Source organism: Denticeps clupeoides, chromosome 19 (assembly GCF_900700375.1).
Source record: "Denticeps clupeoides chromosome 19, fDenClu1.1, whole genome shotgun sequence".
Lineage (NCBI taxonomy): Eukaryota > Metazoa > Chordata > Actinopteri > Clupeiformes > Denticipitidae > Denticeps > Denticeps clupeoides.
Genome location: NC_041725.1, coordinates 6648255 through 6669871, shown reverse-complemented (window position 1 = coordinate 6669871; position 21617 = coordinate 6648255). Strand labels below are relative to the sequence as shown.

The window sequence follows — 21617 nt, the reverse complement described above, 5'->3', positions numbered from 1 at the left end:
ACCTCACCACTTAACAGATCAGATATTAGAGGAGAGCTATTCTTTTCACATTTCAATTGCATCTCCATATATCCTCATATCTCTTTACACATTTGGTTTATTTATTGTCTAACATTTTGGGCATCATGGGGCTTCCAAAGGCTTTTGGGACAAGTCAGCAGCACAAACCCCTCAATACATGACCCCGACCCAGCCCTCCATTCACCCACTGAGACCCCCACCCCACCAAGGCCTGAGCTGGTTATCCACTGTTGAGCGACCAGCATCTATTGATCCTCTTTAAACCTCCTGAATAATAAATTCCAGCCCCCCTAAAAACCATCCCAGTTGGGCCTCGCAAACGGGTTTAAACCCCACTAATTACATCAACGCTGAAAGGAAATCATTGATCAACAGCATTATGGAAAATTGAACTGCCCCCCAAAACTGGATCAAAGTCAATGAAGTGGCTTAGTCAGCTCTTAGAAGAGAACTGCCATAGGGGGATAAAAGCTCAGGGACAGACACTATACCACAAAAGGCGCAACTGTACGCCAACCTAATATAGCACAAACATGCCTTCCAATGACCCTCACATGGTGGTAAACATTGGCCTTTAGGGTTAGGCCCTGTTTTAGAGTGTTAACAACTGCCGTTTAATGAATGTGGTGAAGTTCAGTCCGTCCTCACGGTTCCATCTGAACATAACCAGGACTGTCTGCTTAAGGCCTGGTGGTTGTGCTTCATTCAGCCAGATCAGAAAAACACAAAAGCACATCTGTCATCACTGCAGACAGAAAGGGTTGAACAAAGACACACAGTCTGTTCGTCTCTTGCGCTCGGGCCCAAATTGGACACAACATGCACACTTGTTTGAATTAGCATCAGGCACCAAAGTCATAGTTATGCTGCAGTCATTCACTCATGACATTCAGTCCCTATAGTCTGTATGGAGACATTAAAATATCAGGTTGCCGAAATTATATACAGTACAAGACTTGAGCATTTGCTGGGCTAATGCTAACCAGAGCAGCGGCCAGCCCTCGTTATAATGAGATTACACTACTGCGCTAATTTCTTTTCAAATCTCTGCAGGAGCGACCCCAGCCCTCCGTCCCAGTAAGGGGTTGAATCCAGGGCCCCTGCTGGCTGATGAGGCTCACTATTGGTATCATGAGACCCACTAAAGATGGCCCTTGGTCCCCTGCAGGGGATGCTTATGTCCACCTCATAAGCATTAAAGAGCTTGACTGCCTCATAGATCACCTGACATTGACACACTCAAAACACAGACAGGTGAGAGTGAGCTGGAAAAGTTTAAAACACACACATACAAAGAATACCATAAAAAAATGTGAAAAGTTGGGACACTTCCATGAGACTCTTGATAGTCAAATTGAATGCATCTGCTCCAGTTATCAATTATTTAGTGAATTAAACAATAACATAACAATGTATGCTGATTGTCTCTGACTAGGTGTCATTAAAATGATAATAATAATTCTGTTTGTATTAAACTTTGGGAAAATGTTACCCTACATAAATTGTTATGTATTAGTGTTAAGTAAATTGGCTAAAATCTTAAAACGGAAAATCCTTCAAACAAGTCAATAATGACAAAATGTCTTGGATTGAGAAAAATCACACTAGACCAGTGCGGAGCGAAAAAATATTACAGCGTCAAGTGTCTTTGCAATACTTTAGGTAATGACTGAGAATGTGTTGTGGCTTAAAGAGCAAAGAAAACTGGCTGCTGACCCTGCACTCGACTTTGGGATTTTCTTAGTTGGGTATCTCCTATTTTAACCAAATTCCCCCACAAGCCTCTTCGCTTGGCGCAGCGCCGGCAAAGAAAGTTAGAAGAGCAGTTTCGCTCACATTGTGGCCTAAATCTTCTTAGCTGCAAATCCGTAGATTACATTAAGTGACATAAGCATAGAGAAATGGGAGGAATGGGTTTACACAGGCATTGTCTAACTAGGCTTTTCTACAGGAATTTGCTGGCCTACTGTTTTCAGAGTAAAAAATGATGGATAAAAATACTGTGTGCCTTTCGTAATTCTCAGGCTCCTCGTGAGGATTTGGCTGCGCCAGTGTGTGGTTTGAGTCCATCACAATGGGCAAGAGGGGAAAGCGGAGGGGTTGAGATTATTTTCGGGGGCTGCCTCCTGCTATCGCGGCATCTTAAATGTGCGCGATTACACCAATAATCGGGAGCGGCCCACACTAAAAGATGTCTGGGGATAGGAGATAAAACCATGTTCGACAGGAAACCGGAGAAAGAGACAGAGAAAGCACAGTGCAGAGGAGGAGGGAGAGGGCTTCAGATTACCGACACAATAACAACCAAGTCCTTTATTCCAAAACATTTTTTCCCCTCTTTTAAAAATGTCCCTCTATCCACTGATCCATATTTTTGCCCATCCACAGCTGGCAACAGGGGCCAAGTGGAAGTGTGTTAACAAGAGCATCGGGGGAGAGGAGGCAGGAGAAATCCTCGGCTAATCGGGTGGATTTGCTGTTTGCGTGTATTGGGGGGGAGGGGGTTGGGGGGATTATATGTCTATCGTTAGATGCTCATCCTCCTCATATCGTCCCAGGGTGAATGGTGGAGAGAAAGCCTGTCTGGTGTTACAGGAGACACACAAGGTCTAGGTGGGAATTAACAAACATCATCTTTCTCTATTTATCTGCCTCCCCATCTTCTGTCTCTTCCCTCCTATATACAGCGCATTCATAAGAGCGGTTCAGGAAGTCTGAAACTCCCAGAGCTTAATCTGTATTGTCGTTTCCTGAACAGAACCTATGCATCACCTCTCCTTCTGAACTCCTTTCTTTATCTTGGCATCACTCTTTCCCCAAAATCCTATGACAGCGACTCCCCCAGCTACCTGTAATGGTTGCATTGCCAGTAAAGGCCTGGAGCTATTAGGACAAGGACAGTCACAGCTTGGGGTGGGGAGGGAATATGGCCATGGAGCACGACATCGTTACCACACTGCAGGTTTTACATGAAGAAAATCTACAAGTTAGTCAGTCTCAATATCCAGAGGATAAAAAATTAATATCAAATTAATGATACACAAATGAAATAAGGCACAGATTAAACAAGGACATTTTTTATTTCAGAAGAACATATGGATATTATTAATTTATGGTAAAGAATGTGAAAAAATTGTGTTTGTGGCAAAATATTTCATCAATTTATTACATAATGTGTATTTACTCCTAATTTCAGGTATTAATATTGGATTAAATCCTTTAAAGATATAAATCCTAAATAAATAAAGCATTTTTTAAAAATAAATGTTATTCCTCTGACAATATTGGAGGATTTGACAACGTGTATTATTGAATAATCACTTTTAAATATATTTGTATTGCTATTATAATTAATTTTGCCCTTTTACAACTATATTTAACTTCTCTCTACCATATCCTAAATTTAAACAGTCACATATCCTCAATTTCTTAGGTCAGCCCCAACCGGAGGTCGCTCCTCTATTTTCCAGACCGTTTCTGCACTCATTCATCTCAGCCTCTGAAACCTCCTCAGATTGCACCTAAAACTGGCTCCAATAAATGAGATCTCTTTAAACAGGCACAATAAAATGTCCTGCTGGCTAAGATGATTGATGCATGTGAAAAAAGCCCGTCTTCACTCATAACCCTTAAAACATGCTTTACATTCTCAGCGTACAGCATTGGGCTGGGAATTGGGCTGGGAGTGGAGAATAAACTGCTCAGAAGGGTGAGATTGTGCACACAAACACATATTAATTACACACACACACACACACGGGTTCCTGAACATGTGCAAGGCAGATGCTGAGCGAAATCTTGGTGACAGTTGAAGGCTCAGACAGAAATACCTGCACTGTGCATATGTATGCACGATATTAAACTAACATTAATTCCAGTGCCACACACTCCTGTCGGAGATGAAAGAGGAGTACTGTAATTTACACTATTTATTTATCCTTAAATTGGAGGGATTGGCCTGCATTTTTCAAGGGCCTTGATTACCACGATAGCTAATTAGGCAGAAATATGCAACTTTAGGAAAACGGATGGATTAATTAGTTGTTTATTTCTCTTGACCCCCGCCCAGGGTTAGGAGGGGTAGAGTGAGAGAGAGAGAGTGTGCATGTGTGTGTGAGTGAGAGAGAGATGGCTTTTTCACTGTGCCATCAATCTCACAGACAGCAAGTTGATGTCTCTGTCATCAGTGGACTGTACCACGCCAGCGTGGGGATGAAGATTGCTATGTCTAAATGGATCCTATTGGGCAGACCCAGGTCCAAATGTATCAGGGAGGGGTGCGTAAGTAAAGATGAAAATCACTTGAGTGTCTAGGCATAGAAATAGACCAGGTAGAAGCGCCTTGATGGTGTCTGTGTCAGTTTTACTAGCCCAAATGGACATGGCTACTTGTAAATTATATTGGGATGAGTGGTTACACTCATAAAGTTTGATTGTTTTCCAACTCTGAAATGTGAAAAGTGATCTGCAATGAGCACTTAAGGGCCACTTTAACATAAAAAGTCAATTACCTAACTCTAAACCTCACTTGTTAAAAGGGCAATGAGGTTACCAGACTTTTCAACTGATAGTTTCAATAAGGGATTTGCAGCATTTGAGATGTGAAGGTCCACTTCACCAAAAATATTAAATGTGTTGAAAATACAAGATATAAACAGTGTATTGTTAAATGTATTTATTTATTTATTTTTTACAATGAGCCATGTTTCTCAAATATTAAAACTTTCATTGTTTCAGTCTTATCTGACGGGGAAAATTAAGATATAAACAAATCCATTATGAATTATACAGTGCTGTAATCATAATCATATGAGACTAAGCTCTTTGGATCAGTACAGTGAGTAACATACAATAAAACTAAGACTAATAATTACCAAAATTCAGAGCAGCAAATTAAGACAAGACATTCAATATGATGTATTTAATGTCAGGACATAGATCAGAAGTGGATATTCTGCACATGTATAAAAACACAATTCTGTCTGAATTCATGCCCTCTCTGTTTACCCACAGTTGGTTCTACCCATTCATTTAGGAAAATGAACCTTTGTGAGCATGTGTGAAGCTGTCAGTCCTGCTGAATTCCTTCTGAAGGAGCCTGAAAGACATTATCCGGACACTAGCGTGAGACTTGTCTGCACACTTTTCTCTAAATCAAGCCATTCTATCACTTAGTCTCTATACAGAGTGGGTGAAGGGGTAAGAAGAGGTGAAATCAGGATTGCTAGAGAAAATGACATGAAATTAGGAGTTCATTAGTGCAAGGATTGAGAGTGCTGGAAGGAAATGGACATATATATGTGTGTATGTGTATATATAAAAATAGACACACAACGCACACACACACAAGCATTGACAAGGGTTAAAATGCCTTATTAGGCAGGACAGGTGTCTAAATATTTATCAACCCAGCAAAGTTTATTCCTTCATTCTAAAAAAACTAAAAACTAAAGGACCCCCACTAATGTAATTAAAACCAAGAACTGCTTGAAATGAAAGTTGAAGCCAAACAAAAAGACTAAAGACTTTTATTTGTGAAGCACACAGGTACACACACGCACACTGATATACAATTAGAGTTAAAAGTTCGCATGTACCTACAGTGAGGACTAAAATGGAGCCAGTTTGAAGAATTCAATGCAAGAAACCTGTTCAGGATTTGTTGTATCAGGAGAAAGTGAAGTATGTTTGATTAATCTGTTTGAGAGTCGCCTCTTTTTACCTTCACGGCTGCTTTGTTCACTATTGTCATCATCAAAAGCTGCTTCATGAGATGCTCATTAACACGAGTGAATGATAAGGAATTAATCAGCGTAAACCTTCAGGACAGTTGCGTTGAACCATCCCCGTTGTCTAACTTGAGTGTGAAATGCTGCAATCACAGCAAAAGCTTCCTTCCTCAAATGTCCAACTTTTTGACTTGTATTTTCTCTTTGTTAATTACATAACCTCCCGTGTGTTGTTTCGTAATCCCGTGTCTTCAGTTTTGTTCTACGATGTAAAAAAAAAAAAAAAAAAAAAAAACATCAAGATGAGTAGGTGTGTCCTACCAAGTTGTATGGTACACTAAGGATCATCAGATAATCAATGTATTCAAAACTACTTTTAATATCCATATAACTATCTCACCACCAATACCCCTTTTTGCTGGTGATCCACAATGGCATAATAATCACACAGTCTCTTTTGGGTGGGTGGGTGTGTGCTGGGAGGTGGGGCCGTGCCCCTCTATTAATCACAGCGTTTAATAAATCCACGTCTCCTCGGCCCCCACATTACTCACAGCGCTGGGCTCAGCGCAGCGGGCTGGGAGTGGGGACGCGGGTCAATCAGAAACTCATCAAATGCGTCATTTCACTTCTCCATTTAGACAAACAGGCCGGCCTGTTTATGGGAGGGATATCAGGTGCTCCGGTATTAGGCACGAGGCGCTGAAAACAGCAGAGGCATTAATCAGGACCTGATTACGCCCCGCTCCGAGGGGCTGTTTATTCTAATTTCATTCATTTCGATCAACAGAGCAAACACAAAGCGAAAGACGGCCATTAGCGGAGCGGCCGGGGGATGGCACAATTATTTCCTCATATTAAATAAAAGTGATGATGAATGGGCCGATGCTCAACTAAAACAAAGAGGTTTTTATTACACCCATTTAACCCCCCACGTCATACACTGTAAATGATTGAGGGGGCGTATGGGTTAGTGAGGAAAAAGAAGGAGAGAGGAGAAAGATTATTTTGGAAAACTTTCATAGCATTGTTAAAAGTCAAAAATATATTATGAAAATAGAAAAAAAAAGATTATTCAAAATTAATCAAGAACAAATGACACTCGTTCCCCCTTCAACGAACCCAAACTTCCAAAACTTCCGCAAAAAGTGAAGCTTGTTAGGTGCCTTGTGAAATGAGGGTGAAGGAGTGGGGAGCGCGGGCCAAGGCAGAATGGACTTCTGTTTTGATCATGTATATGCTGCCACCAGACAGAAGGGCATACTCATAAACACACACACACACACACACACACACACACACACACACGTGCAAACAGCACGGTGCCACACACTGCCCTCTACTCAGTCATTAATGGAACACATACAAACAGCCCACACGATAGAGCACTCAGACCGACACACACCAACATATTCATGTATACTAATATACCAACAGCATTAACTGTATGCGCAACACACGTCACAGAACACTGCACATTTAATACTTTAGTATTTCCATCTGTAATCGCTTTTAGAATGATGGAAGCTAGTGCAGGTTTGAGTGGAACACATGCACAGCTTCTCCATTATCAGTCCAACTTTAGTGCTTTTGGGCAGCAGTGACACAGTCAACATCAGAACCACTGACATACTGGGTGTCTGTGTGTGTATGTGTGAGCATTTTTTATCTTGGCCTCTATAGCTCGTGAAGAACCTATTTACATGAGGGATGGTTGTCTTATAATCATATTACCGTATTAACTATATTATATTAAATATCATTTCGACAGTCCACACACTAGGGGTGTGCATTGGCAAGGATCTCACAATACAGCGCGTGTCACGATACAATTTTGTAATACTGTACTTATTGCCATATTATACAGTTAACTGAAAATGTAAAAACAGAGCTGATACACAAGATGTTCTGTACGATCTATGTGGATCACATTAGATTCATAATTTGGCCAAAAGAACATAACATAGTTTTGGATTAAATCTGTATTGATAAATTGTTTATATTTGATGTTCCTGTATCGATATAATAAAACCACGTAAAATATCACGATATATTGCTGAATAGATCTTTTCTAACACCCCTACCACACATAGACTCTTCAGCGTTACTGAAGCCACTCTCAGGCCATTCCCTGCAAAATACAATCCACATAGAGAGAGGGAGAGACACACACACACACACACACACACACACACACACTTCCTACTCAAACAGCCCCGAGCATACCAGCCAGCAGGCCTAGGTAATTAAATTACTTAGCAAAGTTTACTTAACAGTAAATGGTTAGCAAAATTTAAGGTGATTGCAAATTTGCTTTCATTCCACTTCAATGGCAGGCCTGTTTGAGGCTCGTCTGCAAATAATTAGCGCATACATTTGCATCAAAATCGTTTATGCCATATGTTGAGAAAATTATGGAAAGCAGCAAATTAAAAATATTCCTTCTTTTTCTGTTATGGAAATGTGTACACATTGAGACTGTGAGAAAAAGACACACACACACTCACCATGTGGTTTAAAATACCAACAACGGAGACAAGGAGAAGGAGGAGAAAGGAGGGAGAGCGAGAGAGAGAAGGAAAGAAGGGAAGAAAAGGACAAAATGACTGTTTGGATGTGAACCTAATCCCGTTTCAAGGGTCTACCAGATGCTGTTTGAATTTTGCTAGTAAAAAAAAGTGAGCAGCACATCGCACACATACACATGCACGCACACACACACTACTGTACTCTTCCACAGTACTCCAGCAGGTCATACGCCTGTCACCAGGAACTACCCAGAAACAATTACACTGTTCTCAACATCCATCTCAACAATATGAAATTATAAGTTATGAATGATAATGAAAAACAAGCTCGACAGATTTCAGAAAATATGGAGAATTTTCTGGAAAATAATCTTTAAATAGATGGCTAGAAACGATGACAAAGATTATATTTTGTTCTTATTCATTCGTTTCTATATTTATTTTCCCCTTTTTTTTTGCATGTGTAATTAATATTAATAAATAACTAACTAAATAAACAAATAAATACTATATGTTGCAAAAGAATTGTCACACTATGTTATCACACAACAAAATCCTCCACCCTGCACATCATGCTCAGACCTTTCACATACACACTGGTTTAAAAAATAGAAACAGAAAGCCAAGCGCCAACCTCCATCCAAGCATGACTATTATATGAGTGGTGGCACTGAATCAAACTCTGTCCATAGGTTACAGGTTATCAGAGTTGCTCTGGAGTTTGTGCAGTGTGCTTGGGCAGAGCGCCCTCAATTTCATTTGTGGTTTTATTATTGTGTGCTACATGGAACATTACAAACTACACTATCTGAGAAGTTTGTAACGCCTGAACATTTACAGCCCAACCCAACCTCCAAATGAAAAAAAAAACTGCAGAATTAGAATTCAATAAAAAAGGTTTAAAACATTTTTGTTATTCAAATTCATAAACTATCACAAGATTATGAGATATATAAAATATGGGATCTTATTTAACATAAATGTGTAGCCAACCAAACGTGGCCCTATGGTCTTTGCACTCACAAAACAAACATTAAAACCCCTGCTTCAGATGGTTGAGAGCACCGCATTTTGCTCATTCATCACGCTATTTTAGTCTCTCATCCCTCCATCCCTCACCCACAGCTCACTGTTCGTCCAATAATCTTAAGTGAATGGCCAGGCTCTCAGATAAATAAAAGCTTATTCAGGTATTCCGGCTCTTGTCTGGTCTAACGCAGGCCGATAATCACAAGTGTTGACTGGAAGTGTGAGGTAATCACACATAAATCCTACAGATCAATGGCAACACTCCCCCTAAATTACAAAGCACTGCTCCACAATTAGCCAGCCTGTCAGCCAAGAGGAATTCCACAGTCATGAAGGGGGTTTGGGAGCCTGTGTCTGTTTCTGTCTGTATATGGGGGTTGTAAGGCAGCGGGTAGATGGGTAGAGTCTGTTCTTTGACTTTCATCAGCACCGGAACCAGAATCCCGTATTCTGGTTGGCCAACTGAAGTCACAAACAAACAGTAAGTGGCTGCATCATCTTCCCATAAAACAGCAAAACCCGAAAGGCGGCGAAAGAAAACAAGTGACAGAAGAGAGTGGAAGACAGGAGAAGACAGGGGTCAAGAGAGAGCACAGGTCATACCAACCAAATGAGCCTATTAGTTCCAGTAAATGAACAACTCCGTGTGCATGCCACTGTGTGTGTGTGTGTGTGTGTGTGTGTGTGTGTGGGGAGGGCGTAAAGTGACACCATGCATGTGTGCGGTCTGCCGAGTCTACATCTGTTGCAGGGACCCCTGCTGACAGACGATCCGCACACACACAGAATTGACAGAATTAGCGACACATCACACAATGTCCACCTTAACCATCATCATTCTAATTCACAAACCTAAAACTAGTTAAAGCAAGATAAGTAAAGGTGTTATAATGTTATAAATGCTATTTAAATAATCTTCATTGCTTTAATACATGTACACTTTCTTGTCCCTAAGCAGCAGAACTCTTTATAAGGTACTCACGTCAAGGGTCACAGCAAACACTGTTTGTATAAAGGGGCTGAAGTTTTAATGACCTTTGATCCCTCAACTCTTTTGTCATGCTGGCATAGACCAAGGGGGTTGTTCGCTTCACACTGACACCTTAAATCATTTCAACTACAAGAGCAGAAGGACAGACGTTATTACATTTACTCAATTAAGGTAACAATAAAGTATTTATACATGTATACAGATACGTAGTACAGTGCAGAAATTCGGAAATTGTTCAGGCATAAGTAAAAATTATTATAATTATTACAGTTGCAATAATATAACTGGAATTTAAAAAAACTGTTTATATCCAGAGATCTGGTACAAGAACTTTGGGTTGTTCTCTCCCAACTCCACAAACAAATACATGTCTGTGTGTGTCAGAGGGAGAGGGAGCGAGTGACAGGAAAAAAAGAGACTGTTACAACAGACACACACAAGTGCTTTTTTGGAAAACTGTGTGTGTGCATGTGTGTGTGTGTGTGTGTGTGTGTGTGTGTTTGCTCAGTGGATTACGGCAGCTTTGACAGAGGAACTGAGGGGCTTAATCAGATCTCATTATGATCCTGCCCCACTGAACAGACCAAGCCAGGGACATTAACACAACTAACCACACACACTCCTGCCAAATGTCCCAACTCCACAGTCAACCGATTACACCCCTCCTTAAAAAACAACTGAAACCAAAAACATTATTCTTATTTAACATGACAGACAGACAGACAGATCGATAAATTGCTTTTCGAAATGGCCATTATATTTATGCAATCTGGGAGTGTACTTTCTTTTTATTAAATTATATGTCTTAGATATATTACATATATGTACAACCAGGGCTCACATTTGAAAATTACTGTGTCTATGTCTGTGTGTGTGTCCAGTAGCAGTAACCAGGCAATGCAGGAAGTGACCCATAAACATATCGGCACAATGCTTTCATAGAGAGCCAGCGTAGGGCCCCAGGCGGCCCCCCTGGGGGCTCAGAGCTTCATTACAGCCTGCAGAAGCCCGGCCACAAAGGGCCCCGAGCCGCTTACGCCAAGATGATCTGCTCACACTCACCCAGAGAGTCAATCCACCTCCAGCACACAAAGACATGCGCACACACACAACCAAGGGAGGGCGGAGCACAGGGGCAGGATTTGGGGATCTCTGGAGACCCTCATTCAAGACAGAACGAGTGAAAAAAGAGAGACAAGAAGCAAAAAAAAAAAAAAATGACTGGCGGCTGTACAGACAAGCAGAGAGGCTTAAAGCATGGAGGACATTACCATTGTAAAAAGCCCCCAGCATCTGCTCCTCCACCCAGGCAGGGAGAGAGTGAGAGAGAGAGAGAGAGAGAGAGAGAGAGGGAGGGAGGGAGATGACCTGGACATCTAAGTAAGCAGTTTAAACAGATAAGGAAGGTGATAAGAGCAGCTAAACCAATGTTGATCATTTCAAGACAAACTGAGCCACACACACACACACACACACACATCCTATAGCTATCGTATAAGTGATAGGGGCACCTTCTCAACACATTTTCCATTCAATTTATGACAATTTATAACAACTTGGGACAATCTGAAGAATCCCATGAGAAATTTCAGCCATGATCACAAACTCATTTCGAGTTCACTGCTATGCTGTTTATGAGTATTTTTAAGGAGATTTAAGTTTGTTAAATAGTTCTGACATCTGAGCATTGCTGGTTGGGTGGTGGTGAATTTGGTTGTAAGTATGGTGCAGCATGAAAGGGGGCTGAACATTTATTTTTGTCAGTTCAATGTGTGGACTGAGCAACGCCGTTTTCTTTCCAATCCATATGCTGCCTTTTGTGGGTTCATGCATTTAAGTCATGATACAGATGAAAAGGATAAAGGCTCCGGCATCCATGACACTTGTGTGGATTAAGTGGTTAATAAAATTAAATCAGTGACATGGAAGACATATTCATAATTCGTTATCAGTAATTATGCACGTTTTTGAGCACACGCAGAGTGTTTGGACGCAACATGAACAACTAAAGTCCCATTTCTAACTAGATCATTTAATAATATGGATTTTTGATTGTGTTGATAGTGTATAGGTACACCAAGCAACAAGTCTTTGCAGCTGAGCTGGTCGCTAACCCAGCAGTGAACCATTGCATTGGCATCAAATGGAGCAAACCCCACCCAGATGTGCGACGGGTATAAGCGCCCCATGCACAATTCCTCTGTAAGTGTGTTTAGTTTATTGCAGAGTGTGACGCTGGACCAGTAATGGGTGTCGGGCAGTAGTGTAAGCACACATCACAGAGTCTCTTCATCACAACCCATTTCTCCTGTAGCGCAGCATGGGCAGAGCAGGAGGAAGTGACAGCGCTTCATAAACAATAATTACTCACAGGACAGGTAAACGAGCCAATTCCCCCTCAGCGCCTTTCCTTCCCTTCCTTCTGATCCGGACTCTCGTTTTCGCCCCACTCCCTCTTCTGCCTCCACCTGTGCCCATTTCAGCTGTACGTTTGCCCTTCTTCTGCCCAGATGTGTGGAGTACACTGCGGTAGGTGTTAATAGCAGCACATGGTATGTTTGGCTCGTAGATGATGTATGATTTCTGGTACCTTAATATGTTTCCTGTGAGAATGACAGTTGAGCACACACACACACACACACACACAATTTAAATGCAATAGCAGGCTGTCACATCTGGTACATAATCAGAGCCTTCAAACACAGCAGCGCTGAATACACACACAGCCAAATGATGACATATGACTTTCTCACACACACACATCTGAAAGTGATGGGCTGAGAACACGAGCCATGCTCTCATACACACACACACACACACACACACACACACACACACAGACAGTCCATCAGCCTGTCTAACGTGCATTACTAATAAGCCATGATCCAACTAGAAAATAATTAGAGCCCATAACTTTGTACATCATGGCGACCCCACAGCGTGGTGTCAATCAGGCTGTCAGAATCAGTGGTGCGGTGTATGCTCACCTTGAACGTGATGTTATTAGACCAATCTACAACAGTGAGGAACTTTATGACACTGTTCCATGGCTAATTCGCTTGATCATCATCTGTTTGAATAGGCGGCCTTGTATTCAAGTAATAAGGAGTGACTGCACCATGCTACAGTATAACGGAAGGACTGAAAATTAATCCGTACAGGTGTAATGCGATCACAGCACAAAGTGACAAACATGCAACTGCTTTTGTGATTGTCCCCTTAGTTGCTCTTGATTGCAAATGCTTTGGATTTTGATAGAATACTGAAGCATAAACCCTTAACAGGTTTTGCAATTAAATTAATTATAATGCTGAGGTTTGATTAGGTGGAACTTTCATTTTCAGCAGCACTCTGTACAGAGGAAGTGGTTCCCTTGAAATAACTGAGCAAAGGCTAACAAACGTGGGATGGACAAAATGTACCTGAAATCCTTTTTCCCTTTCTTCTAGAGTGAAGGGGATCTCTTATAGACACCGACACCGCAGCAGTTCATGAAATCTATTTATATTATTCAGTAGAGCTGTACTGAATATTATAAAGAGATTAATACATGAATGTGGTCAACACTTTTTCCCTATGTGTTTAGAAGAAAACTGCGGGGGTTTTTTTGGTGGTGGTGAAGTTTGAAAAGGCCTTGATGAGGTTCCAAACTTCTTGTTCCCGTAAGAAAAGCTTTAAGATGGAGTCTTGCTCATATGGCATTTTTGAAAAAGAGCTTTGTCAGGCACTTTAGGCTGATATAACGGCCACAGTTCCCAGTGTTTTGTACAGGCCAAATTGCTTTAGACAACTCAACTGCCATGATTATTAATGAGCCCAAATTTTATCCCATAAACACACGGAATCCACCACAGTTTCGGAATGCTGGCGTAACTGAGCATAGCCAGTCTCGACTATTTTGGAACTGAAGCTTGTCTGCTAAACAGAAAACTTTCAGATTCAGACTGCTGCCATGGCAGCGGAAAACCACAACAGGTTAACCGCGCCGTCAGATGCAATTACCTTCCTACACACACAACTGATACATTCCACACACAACCACACTTGGGAGTGTTTACATGTGATCTTCATGTGTTCTGCACGCAGCATGTGGAACTAGTGGGAACTGGGGATGAAAGCCCATCAGTTGGAATATAAAAAGGCTAAAGTCATGCAGAAGAATACAATATACATTTGTTTGCACATTTCACACAATAAAACACGTCATTAAATTTTGATTGGAATTTACAATTCATGTCCAACTATGTCAGTGAATGGTTATAATAGTAAGCGAGACTGTTTAAAGTAAAGGTTATGAGAAATAGTTGTAGGATGACCATTTTATTCTGACTCCTCTGATTAAAATTTCCACTCATTATGAGGACAGATGACTTTAATGAATTGTACTGAATGCCTTTATGTTCATTTGGGCAAGAATATTCAGGGATTAGAACGGACACTTTACCTGCTGCCTGGAGCACCAGCTGGAGTCGAGCCTTGGCCTGTTCAGCAGGTGTCTGCAAGGAAGAAAAACAAACAAAGCTTTTAGCTAATGCTAATTAGGGCCTTTAATTGGGCTGGAGACTCTACATTAGCTACTCATTAGTGGTGTGACAGTCAGGGCTTGAGGCCTGAGTTGGTCAATGCACCTCATTTCCCATGGAGTCGAGGGAAACAAGGAAAACAGAAAAAAAAAAAAAAAAAAAAACGCACGGATGTGGCCAGCTTCACTACAAAGGCTTGTGAAGTACCAATGATTAAGTGCTATTATTTTCTTCTACTATAGTCAATAAAACACTGACGATCACAGTACAAAGATTATGATATCACTATCACTTATGTTGATTAGATCACTATCACTTACATTGGTAGATTCTCACTGAAGGCATCAAAACTATGAATGAACACATGTGGAGTTATGTACTTAACAAAAAGTGGAGACCTGGCCTCCACAGTCACCGGACCTGAACCCAATCCAGATGGTTTGGGGTGAGCTGGACGCAGAGTGAAGGCAAAGGGGTCAACAAGTGCTAAACACCTCTGGGAACTCCTTCAAGACTGTTGGAAAACCATTTCAGGTGACGACCTCTTGAAGCTCATCGAGAGAATGTGTAAGAGTGTGCAAAGCAGTAATCAGAGCAAAAAAACTAGAATATAAAACATGTTTTCAGTTATTTCACCTTTTTTTTGTTAACTACACAACTCTGCATGTGTTCATTCATAGTTTTGATGCCTTCAGTGAGAATCTACCAACATAAATGGTCATGAAAATAAAGAAAACACATTGAATGAAAAGGTGTGTCCAAACTTTTGGCCTGTACTGTATACAAACACATACAAACATACACACAATGGGGACGGTTTCCAACATTCCTCAAGGTTTATGCTGAACACTTATCTTTCACTCATGTTAATGAGCGTCTCATGAAACTGCTTTTGATGACAATAGTGAACAAAGAGGTAAAAAGAGGCAACTCTAAAAAAAAACTTTCTCCTGATACAACAAATACTAAATATGTTTCTTACATCGGAATATTCAAAATGGCTCCACCTTAGTCTCCATAACTGCCACAGAGTAGGTGCATTCAAACTTTTGTCTGGGGGTGTATATGTATTTGTATGTATGATCATACGTACTTTTTTCGTAAATCATACATCAACATATTCAATGTGTTTTTTCAGGTATAAGAAGCATGTGAACATTAACTGGAAAGGCAACTGAAAAGCATCTATCACACATTGCAATTATATAATATGCAATTGATGATCAATATTAATGATGGCATAAATTGGTTACTGTAATTGGGATACTATTTTCAAATAAAATATGCTGAATATAATTTAAAATTAGTCTTGATTACTACTATTCATAAATTGTGAATTTCTGTGTGATAAATTAAGTCTGTGTGTCTGTCTGTATCAGACTGACAATTGGCTCACTCTCATAATACAATTATTATCAACCTCCTACCATCCTCCTTAAACAAAACTATTCATGTTTCTAAAGAAGAGCGAGCCCTGGAAAAGATAGGATTACTTTATGAAATGTGATGCCTGAACATGGCCCTGTCTGGCCTCTTTACAGCTAAATAGCAGTAAGAGACAATCAGAAGAGCCAAGATAAGGCATGAGCAGCAGTAAGCAAGTAGTCACAGGAGTGACCCTGAAGTGCGATAAGAGGGCAAGTCAGTGTATCCAACAACATAATAAAAGTCTGATTGTGCAAGTGTGTATTGTGAACAAGTTGTGTGTCTGACAGTTCCATTGAAAAAGATCCTCTCATTTTCCCATTCCATTTTTTTCTGTTTCTGACACTCCTCAAAAAAAAAAAGAAGCAGGGTGTAATTCCAATATCCCCGCTATTAGATTTGAGCGGGTTAATTGTCAAGAAAGAAGGATTGTCGGGTAAGGAAGTTATAAAGGCGGCTGCGGTATGGATTGCTGGTGTCGGTGGGAGGTGGCTTGTTATAATTCTGACGCGCAGGAGTGTGTGTGTGTGTGTGTGTGTGTGTGAGTGTGTAGGATTAGGGAGAAATTAAATGCTAATAGGATCAAATTTGAATGTGAAGCCTGCGAGGATCATTTCCACGGCACCGACGACGGGCGACGGCACTGACAGCTCCTGCCTCACATTATTCAGCAGAAATTTGATTTATCAAACTGTAAACTTGTCACTTTGTAAAAATGTCATTTTCGGCGGCGGCGGGGGAAATATAATGACCCGCTCTTAATGTAAAACTGTCACTCTGCTGTGTCTTAGATGACAAACACATCACCCCCCCCCCCCAACCTCAATCCTCCTTCCTCTCCCTCCTCTTTGGGAAAATTTCCCTTCGCTCTCCTTCCTGACGTTCCGGCGTTCAATAGCGTTTTAAAAAACATTGCTTTGCTTCTCCGGAGGCGTCTTCCAGGGTGCGCTTATACAGAGATAGACAAGTTGTTGTTCACATCCCACATCAGTTACTGAAACTTTGCATCACACAATGCCGAGTGCAGTAGACTGATGAACTGATCACATGGTGGAGAAGAAGATTGGGTGAAGGGGAGAAAAAAAAAACACAAAACTGACACTCGTGTCTAGTCAGCGCACCTTCCTCCCTCTTTCTCATTTTCATCCATTCGTACAGCAGTGATTACAATTACACTCCATCTCCCGGTGCTAACGACGCGGACGCCATAAAACACATCACAGCATTTAAGTGGCCCGATAATAGGCTGCATGGCAATCATCTTAGTTACAGTTTATTATGAAATTTCACCAGAAATTACATTCGCATTTGTTTACTGTGCCCCAAAGGCATCTGTCAGACCACATAACACCGTGTGTATTTACACAAGTGGGCTCGCCTCCTCCCGCCGCTCTCTGAGAGGAAGGGGAGATGCTACATAAAGAAACTGAATGGAAATGGGCATTAATAAGAAGAATAGCATAACTGTTTATTTCCTCGGGTAACGAATGGGAGGCCAGAAAAGTAGTTACATAAACACGTCAGAAAACTCTGACGTGGGTGACTGGTCCAGTCACCCACTTCACAATCAGAGCGAGAGGACACTATGGCAATTTCACTACATTTGGTAAAAGCCGTCTGCTCATCATCTCGAAATATATATAATTTATTGAACTCAGAACTTGCACAGAAAAGCAAAAAACATGGAGCAGAAAGTGTTTTTTTTATTTTCTTAAGCAAAATGCCTGACAGGGATCAGTAACATTAGTTTGAGTTTAGTTCACCCTATAAACTGAGATGCGGTGTTAAACAGACTAAGAACGGGGGTCTAATGGATTCACACACGCACACACACACACACACACACACACACACACACACAGGAATGAGGTGATAATGATAAAGATCGTTAATGACCAGTCATACAGAACCCAGAATTCACACTGGTGCGTTAATTAAAGCTAAAGCCTTTCTAATTGGGCTCCCAAGAGGCTGCACACCCCCTCCACCCACACACACAAACACACAGATATACACCATTTCCAGCTGGGCCTCACATGCACCACATTAAAATGACAATCAACTTCTTGGTGTAAGGAAGAGAAAAATGAGCGAAAGACGGACGAAAGGGACAGAAAAGAAGGGACCCTGTGCCACTGGATCAGACTTGCACTCTAACTGCAAAAAGAGATGAGTGTGAAATCTAATAAAAAATCTAATAAATCCTCAGGGTGAGCAGAAAACATACACACATGCTCACACAGTCATGGTTGTCACATGACTACACCAACCAGGCCAGAGGTATGAAACTACAGGTGAATCTTTTACAGACCAAATTTTACTGGTGAAAAAGAGGCAACCCATAAAAACCCAAAATGTATAAATCTGTAATACAAAACCACTACTCGTGCACCCTAACCTCATTTATTGCAGCGAAAGCGGTGTTCTTGCCACGGTGGTCAGTACAAAAAAACGCCCTTATCCAGAGTGACTTACAATCAGTAGTTACAGGGATAGCCCTCATGGAGACACTCAGGGTTGTATGTCTTCATCAGGGACACAATTGTAGTAAATAGTGGCGTTTAAATCAAGGAAAGTTTTGACAAAATATCTTCGTCAAAAATAAAAAAAAAACATAAGACGCAACATAAATACTAGTTACATGAAGATAACTATAAAGAAATAAATAATGTAATATTCCTGATGACTAAAAACAAGACAAAATGTGGTTTACAAAATAAAAACTATTTTCGAGACAAGACATTATTTCCTTGTGTTTAATCACGTTATTATTATGCAGTATTTCTGTTTCGCACAGATGCGGTCACTTCCTCAATCCCTGTTCACGCATTCACTTGTGGTATGTTAGCAGATGGCTGGGAGAAAAAGGTGAAGCAACCTTGGGGCACACTTTCTATACAATGAAGTGGAAAAGAAATGCAGCAAATGGAATGCATACAGTGTATTCTTGAGTCTATAAAGTAATAATATTCCAAAAAGATAACCTTGTTTCAATTAAATGAGTTTCAATTAAATGAGTTCGGCTAAAATAACATTCTGTTTTTGTCTATTCTACTGCTTTATCTATTTTCATTGACAAAAACTAGACAAAAACTAGGATAATTCTGATTAAAATAAGACTAAAATTCTCAGTCATGGACGTGACTATGACTAATAAAAACTAAAATGACAGCTTGATGCAAAGACCAGACTAAACCTAACTTAAGACAGGCCACCAAAAAAACTATAGTAGTCTAGTATAGCTTTAAATGTTTCTAGTTTTTAACACTATAATGGCATACCTTTTTCTTTTTTTTTTTTTAAACCAAAAAAAAAACATTAAGTTTATGGTTATAGCATTAAAATAACTGATGATATGGCTTTGAAAAAGGAAAGGCTATGAAACAGAAAATCATTACTAAGTGTATTTGATTGTGAGGAGTAAGTATTTTTGAAGAGAGTAGAGCATTGAAGTGACCATGGTAAGCTTTTTAGTTGTCACAGAGTTTATGCAGCCTGATTCATGAAATCTAAACAATGTCAACATATTTACTGAAATCAGCCACATGAACTGTGTGTGTGTGTGTCTGTGTGTGAGAGAGAGAGAGAGAGAGAGAGAGAGAGAAACCTGGATTGATTACATGAGAATGGTCCAGGGTGTGCAGGCCCACAGAGTGAAAACTGGATCAGTCTCTATCTTCCCTCACAGTGCAGCAAAGCCAATTAGTCCAATTAGCCTAGCCACACAGTCACATTCATGCTGTCCAAAAAAAACTCTCTCAGTTCCGGCAGTGGGACGGCCGTAGCTGTGATTGGCTCAGTTCAGTTGCTACTGACCTGCTAATCTAAGACACAGACAAGCCTCACACATAATCACAAATATTCATAAGCACATTTACACGTACATACATACAACCCCCTTCAACCAACTAACTAGTGCTGCACGATTAATCTAATTGCAATCGTAATCGCGATGTCAGTCTGTGCGATTACATGAACGCAAAAAGATACGATTTAAATTATTAGTACATGGATTGGATCGGATATGTTGCTGATCCATTCTCATTCTCTCAAAGTTGGCGAGCTGACTGAAGTCTCACATCTCACATCTCAGTCGGATGTGACGTGTTTGGTCACATGACTTTCGATTCGGAGACATATGGGTAGACGGCGCATGACGAGCTGCATCGTACGTCAACGTCGCCGCCATATTGCGAGAGGCTCTGCAGTGGCGTGAAGCATATACATGTCTATGGAGAGAAGTACATAAAAATGCCTCCCTCTTGTGCTGCTTGGGGCTGTACAAACCGCTGTACGCTCCAAACCAGATTCCGGGGGGTTACATTTCATAGGTAAAGCGGGACAATTGTTTTGAATATATTTGGTCATTATAAAATCCCGTTTTATAAGTCTTAACCTTAGCTAGGCTAAGCTAGCGAAGCTATGCATTCCTGTGTTCAAGTCAGCCTCCAAACAACGTTTTGGCTAAATGTAGGCATTAACTATTTAGACTGTTCTTAGCTATTTAGTTAACTTTTTTCAAACTTTGAAGGTTTCCTAAAGAAATTCACCTCAGTTTACAAATCTTAACCTTAGCTAAGCTAGCAAAGCTATGCATCCCTGTGTTCAAGTCAGCCTCCAAACAACGTTTTGGTTAAACATAAGAACTATAATACGGGATTTTATAATGGCCAAATATAATCAAAACAGTTGTTTAGCCTTACCAGGGTTTGTCGTTCGACAGTAATGTAAAGAGTTTTTTGTGATTATTTTATTTTTTTTGTGATTATTTTATATTTGTAGAATATTGTATTTTGAAAGCACTGGGCATTTCAGGTTGTTATAAGTAGCTTGTATGTTTCACTTTGAAATTAAACATTTCACTATTAGTTTGCGACTTTTCATTGATATACAAGCAAGTGTCCTTTATCATATCGCAATCGCATATCGCAATATTGATCTCAATAATCGCAATATGTCTTTTTCCCCAAATCGTGCAGCCCTACAACTAACCAAAAGGAACCATTTAAAATCCATGAACAGCAAGAAGATTCAGAGCATCTGCGGTGTTCTGACCTCTGTTTCAGTCTCCTGACCCAAGCACCTCCCCTGTCCTCATATCTGGTCACCTGGTATGGGACTATACTACTGCACTGCAGGGTTCGCGAAAAGTTGTGTCCAAAAACTACAGTAAAAAGTTTAGTTACAATCTACAGTTATCCCTCTCTCAATATACTCAACATTATTGGAGTAAGCGGCTATGTAACTGCTTTCTAAAACTAATATTAGTGCACCGGGCAGTGTTGCGACATGGGAAAACGCAGTATTTGCACAATGTGATCTCTTCCAGCCCACGCCACAGCGAGTCACATGCCGGGCATTACCATTACCA

General features: G+C 40.6%; 1 protein-coding gene across 1 annotated transcript in view; it reads right to left on the bottom strand.

Moving 5' to 3' along the window:
• Positions 1-21617, bottom strand: part of rsrc1 (arginine/serine-rich coiled-coil 1) — a 105594-nt gene that overhangs the window by 35467 nt on the left and 48510 nt on the right. The window contains exon 6 of the mRNA XM_028961935.1: positions 14743-14794. Coding sequence (XP_028817768.1) covers positions 14743-14794 — 52 coding nt within the window. The remainder of the gene's footprint in view (positions 1-14742; positions 14795-21617) is intronic.